Source organism: Micromys minutus (assembly GCF_963924665.1).
Source record: "Micromys minutus genome assembly, chromosome: 1".
NCBI lineage: Eukaryota > Metazoa > Chordata > Mammalia > Rodentia > Muridae > Micromys > Micromys minutus.
Window position 1 is genome coordinate 246,361,658 of NC_137969.1, and position 12,790 is coordinate 246,374,447.

Sequence of the window (12,790 nt, forward strand, 5' to 3'; positions counted from 1 at the left end):
TTGTAGTCTTTGTTGGAAAACTGAGTGAACCAGCTGGAAAGGTAGGGACCAAGGAGTGAAGTTAAAATAGTCATAGAAATTAGGTCTGTCACGAGCCAATCTTTGGCCCCCAAGCAGTCAGTTATTGGTCAAGCAAGTATTGTTTTTGATTGTCTGTTTGTTGTATTTACATTTTGGTATTTTGTTTTTTTGTTTGTTTGCTTTTTGGTTGAAGATAACTTGATTTGTATGCACCATCAAAGGGCCAGGAAACAACAAAATGGCAGTGTACTTGCCCTGCATTTGTGAGAATCTGTGTTTCTTCCCTAATAAGGTGGAGGAGGAGGAGAAGGAGGAGGAAGAGGAGGAGGAGGAAGAGGAGGAGGAATAAGAGGAGATATGTTGTTCTGAGTTGCTATTTTCCAACTCTTTTATAATTTTTCTAAGACGTGGGAGAATTTTATTTTATTCATTCCTTGTGAATTTCCTATCATACGCCTCAATCCCACTAATCTCCCTGTCCCTCCATATCTGTCCTCCGCAATTACACCCTCCCAATGTAAAGAAAACAAAATCGAAAACAAGCTATAGTATGACATAGTGTGTCTCATAGTGCACCATTCTTCCCAAACAGCTTTACTTACAAATGTTCACTGCAATGAGTCACTGGTCTGGTTTGAGGCCTCTGGCTTCTGCTACAGCAGCAATATTGAATCCTCATCAGGACTCCTTTCGGGCATCCGGTTGTGGTGTGTCATAGAGATCCTGTAGCTTTGGTTCACACGCTCCAGCAGTTCATAGATGGGGTGAGCCAACCCAAAGCCCTGAATCTGGCCCTGGGTAGCAGCTGCACCAGTCAGTCTACCAGCTCTCTGCCAGCTGCACTACCAGGGCCAGCTCTCCTACTATGCCCAGGTGAGGGTGAGGCCAGCTCACCAGAGTGCCAGAGCCAGCTAAAGGCAGGGCCAGATCTCCTGTTCGTATCCCCTGTTCCCGCCAGGCCAGCTCTTCCATGTTCACTCCAACAGGACCAGCTCTATTACAATGTCCAGGTGAGATACAGGTTCACTCTCCTGTTCTCACACACTCAGGGCTGGCTCTCCCATGCCAAAGCCATCAGAGCCAGCTCTACTGTGCTGCCTAGGTAGGCATGGGACCTGCTCTCCCCAGTGCTGCCGCCAGTGAGGGATAGAGACAGCTCTTCTGAGCCCTTACCACTGCACAGCCAGAGAGGTGTAGGGCCAGCTGTCCAGCACTGCCCAGGTGAGGAGTGTGGCAAAGTGATTCTGGAACATGGGAGGACCTGCTTTTCCTCCCTCTTCTGAGGACCTTCTAGATCATCCATATACAAAAGACACATGACCAGAGAAGACAGAGGAAATGGCTTTGTGCCCTTTCGCCTCATTATCTTGAGAAGAAGAAAGAGGCTAAGACCCAGAGACCCCAGTGGGGTAACATAGTACAACCAGAAGGGGACATGGCCCTTTCCCTTCAGTGCTGGAGACGGGACATCATGGGGAATCTCCTAAACAAGGAGGCAGGAGACACTGAGATGCACCATGACCTGGAGACCCTACATACCTCAGGGTAGAGGAAAACACAGACAACCACAAAGAGAGAGATTTGCTGGCTGTACTCATGCATGGGTGAAACTCACCCATGTTTAATGTCAGCAAGAAGGGGACATGGCTGGAACAGGGTGGTGAGGGTGACTGGATTTTGAAATCAATCATTTGTTGTGGGATTGATCACTTTTCCCACAAAGAGGGGGCAGTTGGTATATTCATCTTTAACGACAAGTATGAAGGGCCTATTGAAATAGATAGTTAAGTTTTGAGGTGAGTCCCTTTTATTCCAACTGTTATTCCTTGCAGGTTCGGTCACGTCATCTGGGAAGGTCAGTACAGTCTTGTGCACAGCCTACAGGGGAGGGACAGAGAGAGGTTAGAGAGAGGCTGCACACAACCCAGGCTGAAGCCAGGCCCCATGTGTGAGCCTCACTGCGGTCATGCCCTACCCATGGCCCCCTCAACCTCAACCCCAGCAGGCAATAGAAGCCTTTCCCACGGTTCCTCCTCACCACAGTCTGATTGCTCTCCTCTCCGCTCCGCTCCTTTCCTGAACCACATGTCTCATAGTCTTAGATGGCTCCTTCAGAGGGGACTACTGTGTACACCAGGTCTCCTGTAAACATATTTCCTTTCTTGTGTGTGCTGGGATAAAAATTTTGGAGGTGATCTGAACCAATGCCTTTCTATGTAAATATGGGTAAGTTAACTCCCAGGGAATTAACAGTACTGGGCAGTTATAAAATTAAGAGTCACCGTGTCCCACTCAAAGGGATCCTTACGGGAACATATGATTTCTTATCCGGCTTCTGATCTCTCTCATTCTGCATTCTCCAAGACACATCTGTAGCGTCTGCGAGAACAACCATGTCTCTGTGCCTCAGCCTCGCACCTGATCTGTCCTCACACTCCGTTTGGGCGTCCTGACAGCTTGAATACAGCCATCACAACAATAATCTCACCTTGCCGGGCTTCAGGGGAGCATCCTGTGTGACCCCTGAGAGGTCAGCCTCATTGCTGAAGATCTCAGTGTTGCCCAGTGTGCTCAGGATGGCCTTCAGATCATAGGCGGTGGTTATAGACAATCTGGGGAAGCCATGACATGTAGGAAAACAAGAACAGCATCCACAGCACCCTCTCATCCCGGCAGCCTGCCCCCTCTACCTTACCCTGGAAGTCCTCAAGACTTGTTGTGTGTGACTCTCCAGTCTGAGGCTCAGCCTCCAGGTTCCATAGACAAGACAAGGTCCCTGGAGGGTCTACTCTAAGGGAACAGACCGGGCCCAGGCCTGTCACAGTCTGTCCTCATCTTGCTTGAGTCAGCTTTGTGCTGGGAACTGGACCTCAGCAGGTGTCTTGGGCTGAGAGGTGAGACAGAACCCCTTTCAACAGTTTACCCCAGGCCCACCCAAGGAATGTATTGTTACTTTCCTCAGCCAAGGGAGAGCAGGGCATGGAGTTCCTGACTAACTCACAAGCTTAATGATCTGGAGTGGGAAAGGGACATTTCAGAACTGTTGGCTTTCTGGGACCTAACAAACCTCACTAGAGACCGATGGGAGCAAAGCCTTCTACAGTCATGCTCTCTGTGGCTGGCCCTTTCCTGGTCTAGACCCTTCCTCTCTAGTCTCCCACAAACTCTTCACCTTGACCTCTACTCCTGACTGACCTGAGACAGTCTCCTTGTTTTTGGTTCAGCCATTACATATGCTGTTGTTGAAAGCCCTGTGCCGGGCTTCGGATGCTGAGGATGGAATGTGTCCGTGCCAAGGAGATGCTTTTCTGGGAATCGTTTGGTCTCTGATCCTGTCCTAAACTGCCACAATGCACACTGTGCTGGTCGATAAGCTCTGGCTGATGGATGGGGGCCAGGCTTGAAGGGCCCCAGTTGTGTCAGGGCTCAGAGGCTGGCTAGCAGTGTCTGGCTCCCTGGAGTGGGGAAATCACCTCATGTCAATGAGCTGTAAGATATTTTCTAAGTATTTTTGATTCAAGGTTTCCTCTAGCTCCCACATCTTCCCTTGGTCGGGTAACATGAAGAAGGCAGTAGCATCACCCATATAACGCTGGACCATCACCCACCTGGACAGATTTAACTCTTGATACAAGAAAAATCTACCCCGCTGACGGATTATGGGCACTTTCAAGGTCATGTCTGAGTTCACATGGAAGTCCTGTTTCACAATGTGTTCAACCTCGAAATCATCGTACCATTTGCCTGGGGAGAAGAGATGGGTATTTCAGCCAGTGGTGGGGTCAGGAATTATTAGCTAAGCCCTGTGAGACACTCCCTCTGAGCCTCAGCTTCATCGGCTGTAACATTGGCTGAGGATGAACCCACTGGGAAGTTCAGTGGCCCTTAAAAAATAGTCTGTAGTGGTATGAAGAGACCAAAAGATATATGTAGGTTAATTTCTGAGAATGTGGCTCCAGTAGAGAAGCAGTTTTATTTTGTGTTTTTCTAGCAGAGCCCCATGGATGTTAAATGGAGACAAGTGGGTGGATATAATCATAACTCCTACCTAAAATCTGGGATTTCTGTCTCTGAGTCTCTGTGTCTATGTCTGTCTGTGTCTGTCTCTTTTTCTGACTCTGTGTCTCTGTGTCTGCCTCTCTCACCTCTCTCTGTCTCTCTCTGTCTCTGTCTCTCTCTCTGTCTCTCTCTGTCTCTCTCTCTCTCTCTCTCTCTCTCTCTCTCTCTCTCTCTCTCTCTCTCTCTCTCTCTCTGCTCTTCTGTACCCTGTATGTGGTCCCTAAGTAAGCATCCTGAGAAACCTAGTGGGTACCTTGAAATCTGTGACTCAGGCCCACAGATAAAGTGTATGTGCCTGGGAAGACACTGCTGTAGAAGAGTATCCATTGTCAAGGCTGTCAGAGTGAGCAGGGTCCGTGGGGAAGCCTGAGCCTTCCTAGCAGCATTGGACACTAAGCCTCCCCTACATGTGTCAGAGTTGGGGTCTCCTTGTACTGATGCTTCCTTGGTGCACTCCATTTCTCTGCTGGGGAGTGTGAGGAATATGAGAGAAATTCATAGCCATGACATGGACTCTCCCCTGCCCAACCTTCAAAATATAAACTGATACCACACAGATAGCAAAGGAACAAGACAGAGATTCATCCTCTCTCCAGATCTGGTCAAGACTGTACATGAACTCTTTCCCCCAGTCAAGCTCTGTTTCCTATTTTCCTGGCAAAGTGACATTCAGTCGCCTTCAGTTGCTGATAACATTTTTTGGCAAGACAGCCAGAGGAAAGAGCTCCAGAGGAAGAGATTTAGAGTGTCCATGGCAAGATAGCCCTGTATTTAGGATCATGGGGGACATTTCAGCAGCTTTTGAAATACGTCTTACATACAGGGAATTCCCCCATTTCTCATTTATAGCTATGAATAAATAGACCTCACCACATTGATAAAAGGAAAGGGTGATGTTTTTTCTGCAGCCACACTAAATAAGGCAAAGATGCATGTCCCCAAAGACATCAACTGTGAGGAAAATGTGACCCTTGTCAGGGCAACTCACTTCTGGGAGGCTGAGGGGTATCTGTTGTAAAGGCCTGTTAGCATGGAAGCTCTCTTCTCAGAGGGTAAGAGGGTACACCATTTTGAGGACCACTCAGTCCATGGGTGTTGTATCTGGCAGACTAAGAGCACTATCTGCCCCAAACTGTGACTCCTAGTAGGGACTTGGGAGTTGGTGGCCCTGTGAATACCTTCCTGGAGTGTCACCTGCCTCAAGTTCTGGGTTGGATAATGCGTGTACTCTGCTGCCTGGCTCTTCATTACTGCCTGTAACTGTCATCTGCACAGCCTGAATTAGGTTTATCATGGTATCTATCTTAATTCAGCATTTTTTTTCTTTTGAGAACTTTTTCTCCTTTTACTTCATCCTTTGTGGTCTGGACAGTTCGTTTTCAGATTCTAGAGTCCTGCATTTCAAGGCAAAGGTGCATCTTTGTAGGGTGGGGCATATCTGTGGGATAGGTGTCTGTGTGGATGCCAGGGCTGAAGAAATCCCTCCCAATTCATGACTGGAGGGATTCTTGATTTGTAAAATCTCACTTGGCTTTTGGGACCCTCACATTCTTTAGACTGTCTTCTTTGATGGTGGGAGTTGTGGGGGCTTTCTAAGACTGAAGAGCCAAAGGAAACATTTATTGCCTAATTTTGAGGAGTTGGTCTGATTGGGAATCAAGGCACATGAGGACCTCCCTAGACAGGCCTGCCCAACAGTCTAATTTGAAAAAAAAAAAACCCACCAAGTAATGAATAAAATGGTCTTTGAATCTGTGGGTCCATTTTCATGACGTTTGACAATATTTGAATGCAGTTACACAGTCAGTCTACATACATGTGCGTGTCTGTATATTGTTCACATGGTACTACAGAAGCTTGTGGACAGGTGGGTTCTCACATGGATTAAAGCTGTTACGCTCTTCCAGAAGCCACCCACATCACATAACCTAGGTAGGTCTTTGACAAATCAGTTAATTAAACTCATCGTAGATAAATGGAAAATGTTTTATACTGGTATAAAGTATAACTCAAAAATTTATAAGGATTTTCTCAAATTATGAAAAAAGAAAAATGAGTCACATAAGAAAAATGATATAGGGAGTTTCATGTATAAGTGTGTGTTTGTTGAGACAAGAGTGTCACTATGTAGCCCAGGCTGGACTGATGTTCATTATGTGGCCCAGGCTAGCCTAAAGCTCACTGTGTAGCTAGGCTGGCCTCCAACTCATATTGACCCACTGGCCTTACCTCTCAAGGGCATGCACGTCTCTGTGCATGTGCATGTCTGTGTTCAGATGCACTTGCTCACAGGAACAGGAGAGGCCAAAGGTTGATTTCAGGATATCCTCTACTGCCCACCACCCTAATTTAAATAGTAAATTGTATTTATTTATTTCTGCACTTATGTGTAAGTGTCTGTGCTGGCACATGTATGCAGGTGTCAGATCCGCTGGGGACATAGTAACAGGTGACTGCAAGCTGCCCAAAGTGAAAAATGGGAACCCAACCTCGGTTCTCTGCAAGAACTAAAATCCCCACCTGTTCAGCCATCTCTCTGATCCTTCCACCTCACCTTAATTTTTGAACTAGGGTCTTACATTGAATCTGGAGTGTGCTGGTTCATCCAGACTAGCCAGCAAACTCCCCAGATTCTTTATCCCCATCTTCTACTGCTGGGACTATAGTCAGTTGGGCACAGTGATGCCCAACTTTTATGTGAGTGCTAAGGATCCAAACTCAGACGTTCACTGTGGCACTTCACCCATTGAGGTATGACTCCTCTGATTCATTGGCTTTTCATTACTGATGAAAACAGGGACCTGAAAATTTTTGTCTCTGTTAGTGTTTTTTAAATGCTTACCTTATAATGCTGGTTAAATTAACACCTGTTGTTTTGGTTACCATATTATCTTTGGCTTGGAGACATCTGTAATCAGATATTTCTAACATATCTATTTCTCTATCTCTCTGTCTCTCTTTCTTTATCTGTCATTACCTATCTATCCATCTATCCATCTGTGTCTAAGGGCTTAATATGCTGTGTTTATAATCTTTGTCTAAATACTATAGAAAATTCATAAAGGTTCATAGATTAATACAAGCAAGATAATAAATCAGTATTGTCTTTTGTACAATGTGTTACCCCTGTATCTTTAACTCACAAGGTTGTCAGTCAGGTTCTTGGTTATTTCTTTCATCTGAACCTAATACCATTCCTATAGAAGGCCCCATAATTTATAAGGTTTGTTGTTTAAACCCTTTTCTGAATTCACTTGCTTCAATTCAGCCAACAATTTTTCTGTTATTTCTATGAGACACGCTCTCCTACCTCAAAAAAAAATATTTACTCAAGGACACTCATACTGTCTAAAGGCTGACATTTTGAAGTTGTTAAATTTCACCTGGATAATAAAATTTAAATTAGTATTAAAAATCACTAATTATTACTGGTCTCTTTGTGCATTTTTATTCTACCAGCATGGAAGCCTCTAAGAACTCAAAGTTTAAGAAATCACTTGCCAGCTTCCAGAGGTCCTGAGTTCAATTCCCAGCAACCACATGGTGGCTCACAACCATCTGTAATGGGCATAGGAAGCCCTCTTATGGTGTGTCCTCAGACAGCGACAGTGTACCCACATACATAAAATAAATAAATAAATCTTTAAAAAAATGAAATCACTTGCCTAATCTACTATGATCGGAACTAAACAGCATTTTTCAGTCCTACACAAGTTTTTAGTTCTGCTCTGATTATTGTTTGGGCCACAGACAAGCAACTGTGCCCGAGAACTGTATTCTCAGCAGCCGTACTAGTACTTAAACCACTGGACACTGCTCATTTCCAAAGTCCTAATGTAATATTGTGTTTGAAAACTGCTAGACTTTCTTTATAGTTAGATTGTAATTCCTTAGAAATCTGAGGCTACTCTGTAGGAGAATAGCTTGTACTTAAAATGCCCTAAGCAGAGACACTCTCAAAGGCTGGTACAGCAGTTCAATGATGAGTAAAACCAAATTAAATAAAAAATGGACTCCTGCCAAATTCAGGTTTAATGCTCCTTCTTCTAGCCAAACAATGTCATCTGGAGTTGAGTCTTTGATTTCCTTATATGTCCTTCCCACTGCAAGGTCAGATCGGAGCAACTGGGACAGATCTCACCTCAGCAGTGGCAGAAAAGACAGCTGAGGCCAAGCCAGCCATGTGCCCAGAGAAAATTGTGTGGAGACAAAGGGAAAGAAACTGTTAGAAGAAAAGTGGAGTCATGACAGACCTGATGGCATGCTAACTCAGATGATCATAGGTTTCAAGTCAGCCTGGATGATACAGTGAGACCCTGTTTAAACATAAGCCAAACCAAACCAAAAACAAACAAACAAAAAACTCAACAAACAAAATGGAACCACTTGTGTAACAAGTGGGTCTAAGGAAAAGGGTCCTCTGAATGATGTTAGGACCTTGGTTCCTAGTAGTTTTCTGCTAAAGATTGTTTTAAAATACAGGTATATCTAGAGATTTTCCACACAGGGCCAACAACAGATGTGATAACATCCCAAGACCCTTAAGACTGAGGGAAGGAAGAGTTGTTGCTATGGAACTGGTACCCTAGGCAAGTCAAATATCTCTAGGACACTCCATGGTGGGAGGGAGACAAACCCATAGCCCTGGCAGCTAAGGAAGAAGGATCAATGGCAAAGTTTGACAGTCACCTCACAGATAATACTACACATGCGCAGTTTGGGGCTTTGGTATCATCTTTTCTATGAATCATAACCCTGTTACAGGAAATGCAGAAAGAGACGTTTTCTCACCCTAGTTCTTATCTAAACAGTTTAAAAATTTTTGCTTATTAATTCCCATATTTTGGCATTCTAGTAAAGTTGTGAGTGGTAGATTCCAGTACCATTAAGACAGTTACGGTTCTAACTCAGAGAAGATGATGGTCCAGCTGGCTTCAACCCATCATCCCTACCTTTGGGATGCTATTGAATTATTTCTGAATGAAGAATTGAAGATCACATTGAGATGCCCTGCTATATTCTGGTACATCAGGGAAGGATTTAGTTAGTACTGGGCATAAACACACATTTGGTTAGCTTTTTTTGTGGCCCGCTAACCCTGATGGTCCCACCCTACCTTGGAAGAAGACGTAATTCATCAAGGCAAAAGCTGTGTCTGCTTCCATCCCCTTGAAAAATCCTGCTATTTTCCCATGGGTTTCACCCTCTACATACTCATTGATCTGGTTTTTGGCTCTTTGGGTGTCCTTGAAGTTGAGAGCAATGACCTTTGAGTGGTACAGCCTCTTGACATCCTCCACAAACTTGTCCTTAAGCCTCAGGTTCTGGTCAGTGAGTAAGCTGCTGTCCAGCGTCAGCTGTGGGGTGTGGTCTGGAAGATGGAGGATAAGTGTAAGTTGTTGAAAGCTTTCATGGATGAAATTCTCAGGTATTTCTGTCAGGTTGAAGTTCAGTCCCTCCAGGATCTGGTCATGGGTGTTGTTCTTTGCTCCCAGGGAGAGCATTAAAGAGAAAGCAAAAATACTTAGTGAGGAGAATAAGATGTTGGTTTGTTTTCTCCAGTTATCAGACTTATGATACAAGCTGAAGGTTATCTGGATGGTGATGTAGGAGATGTGGTTGCAGGGCAAATGCTTCTTATGTTCATGGTCGTGTTCATCCACATACATCTCCAAGGGATCTTGAGGCTGGGAGCCAAAGAAAAGGCAACTCAGGCCTGCTAGCAAAAGGACTTCCTGTGAGACAGCGGACAGCATTGTCCTGCATGACAAAGATGGGGACACAAGTCCTAAGTCAGAATTAGGGCCTGTAGAGATATTGGGATTAGATAAGGTCATCAGGTCAAAACCATTATTGAATACTAGTGGCTTCAGTGAAAGAAACAAGACAAAGGGGATACAGGTACATTCCTTATCTCTTGCTGTTTGATGACTTGCACAGCAAGAAGAATGCCTGAAAGGGCACTTGACCATGAAGCAGAATTGTAGGCCAATATTAACCTCTTTTATACTACCTTACCTAGTTTATCTAATTGTTAACAAAAAATGTACCTCTGATTTGCATTGTCTAGAGCTGTCATGGGTCTGAACTCTGCCTTCTTGTCACTGTTCTGTGGGGCAACGACTCCTACCCTCTACTTACCAGTGAAGCCAAGGTCCAGAGAGATGTCCAAGGTTCATGTCTTAGTTATTTTTCTGTTACTGTGATAAAATACTCTAAAAGCAACTTAATGTTGAAAAGGTTTATTGTAGATCCTGAATGTGTGCTTGAAATTTAGTAAACTTCCTCTCATTCCCTCCTTTGCCTCATCTCTGAATCCTTTCTTTGATAGAGACCAGAGTCTGGAAAACCTGGCAACAGTCTCATTCAGCCCCCTTTGTCTCCAGCTTCTCCATCTGCTTCCTCTGAGCCCAGGACGTGGACTTCCGCTCACAGCTGGGCACAGAGGACAGCAGGCCCCTCTTCCTGGTAGTGTAAATGTAACAAATGTAAGCATGTCATGGAGAACACTCAGATACAATCTCAGGGCACTTCATGGGGAAAGTAGGGTTGTTGGTTTAGCACACACAACTTAGTAGGGAAGTAGGGTTAGCAAACTTCCAATAGTTAGGACTAGCCAGGACCCATAACACCCCCCCAAAAAAGGGGAGCGGGTGGGGAGGGCAGCTACCTCAGGAGTTAGTACTCTCTTGAGTTTCGGGAGCTCTCACAGGAGATCAAGGTCAGCGTTCCGGTAGAGGAAGATGAGCTTAAAGCAAAAGGGACAAGGACACAGACTGTACTCTGTAATTTACCTCTGGAAATCCAGAGCTGAAAGATTCCTTTGTCCTATAAGATAGTTGGAGGAGTAAATGTTCACAGAGTCGCCAAGCCCATGGCTGGGTCTCTGACTCAGAGTGGGTAACCTGTAGGAGGATTATCCAGGGTACATCATGTGCCTGGCAGGGGGTAAGCTTGCCCAAGGTAGCTTCTTGTCTCTCTATAAGCAGAGAATAGAAAAAGGCAAGAGGTCCAGGGTCAAAAGCAGGCCACCAGACCAGTCCTTCTCAGCATATACTGTGGACCTACTGTGTGCTGAGATACAAAGCAAGGCCTTTGTTCTCTTGGTTCTGTCCACAATAGCTGAACTGGGTGCCTTGGTTTTCCATGTATGAATAAGATATTGATCCCAGAGGATGGAGGCAGGCAATGCCCACCCTGAGGACTCAAGAGAAGAAAGGTTACTGCGTAGAGTCAGCTGAGGCCAGCAGGAAGGTTACAGGCTGGGTATCCCTCAAGGCCTTTCCCTGGTCACTTATAAACTGATTTCAGGGGAGGGGAGGTGGTAGGGACTCTTGGGGAGAGCCTAGGGCTGATTGTGAGGCTGGTCATATGACCCCTGCTATAACCTGAGGGCCTGGCTGTCGTTTCAGTCAACCAATTAGACCTGAAAATGAAATGGAAGATATCACCATGGAAACTGCAGCTCAGAGCAGGAAGTATGTGTACACCGTACCCAACATGACAGGAGACAAGAAACTTGGAAGAAAAAGACTTCTGCTATTAAACTGTTGAGACAATAAACCCATAACAATAATAATAATAATAGTAATAATAATAATAATTATTAGTAGTAGTATTAGTATTAGTATTAGTATTAGTATTAGTATTAGTATTAGTATTAGTATTAGTATTATGGAATTCCATGTTGGGTAAAGGGAAAGAACGAAGCCTCTACACCAGCCAAAGCAGCAGGGACTTGGCCTTCCCAAAAGAGGTCTCACACAAGTCTGATAACTTAGGCTGACATAGAATGTTTCCTGGCTTGTGTGTGTAGTGTCTTACTCTGTATTGCTGTAAAGAGACACCGTGGCCATAGCCACCCTTACAAAGGAAACCATTGAATTGGTGCTGGCTTGCAGTTTCAGAAGTTTAGGCAGTTGTCAACCTGTCAGGGTACATGGTGGCACGCAGGTAGACATGGAGCTGGAGAAGTAGCCGGGGGTTCTACACTTGGATCTGCAGTTAGCACCAGGCCTGGCTTGGACTTTGGAAACCTCGAAGTCCATCCCCAGTGATATGATTTCTCTGATAAGCCTACACCTATTAATCCTATTCAAGTAGTGCCTCTCCCTAACAATCAGGCATTTCAATCTATGAGACTATAGGGGCCATCTCCAGTCAAACTACTACACATATACATATCTCCTATAGAATTCTTAACATTGCCATGGGAAAGACCATGAGCAAGTAGGACTCCTTTTCTCCTTGGTTTGACTAAACTGTAGTAAGTCTATTTCCCTTTGTCAGTCCAAGGCCTTGTGTCTTTAAGACATGACTCCAAGGGCTCCATATAACAGCTGTACCAGAGCCCGTTGGAAGGGAACTCATAACTAACTGATTACCCAGCTGGGACAAAATGTACATCCTCATTCTGAATTGCCCCTTTCCAAAGGAGTCTACTTTCCCTTACTTTCACCTTGAATAAAATATTTGAAAGCTTTGATTCCTAGTTGGTGGAACTGGTTGGGAAGGATTAGGAGGTGTGACTTCGTTAAAGGAGAAGTGTCACCAGAGGTGGGCTTTGAGGTTCCAAAAGCCCAAGTCACTGCAACTCACTCCCTACCCCAACCTCTGCTTCTGTCTTCAACTTGTAGATTAGATTTAAGCTCTCAGCTACTGGTCCAGTGCCAGTTCATACATGTCTTCTTGCCTGCTGCCATACTTCCCA

At 44.9% G+C, this 12,790-nt stretch overlaps 1 protein-coding gene across 1 annotated transcript; it reads right to left on the reverse strand.

Moving 5' to 3' along the window:
* Positions 1 to 1,704: 1,704 nt before the first annotated feature.
* LOC308417894 (alpha-1-antitrypsin-related protein-like) lies at positions 1,705 to 9,836 on the reverse strand (the record flags this gene model as incomplete). The annotated part of the gene is made up of 4 exons (XM_080913203.1): positions 1,705 to 1,899; positions 2,510 to 2,633; positions 3,495 to 3,765; positions 9,197 to 9,836. The coding sequence occupies 4 exons, from the start codon at positions 9,834 to 9,836 to the stop codon at positions 1,705 to 1,707; spliced, it is 1,230 nt and encodes a 409-aa protein (XP_080769329.1).
* Positions 9,837 to 12,790: the final 2,954 nt, after the last annotated feature.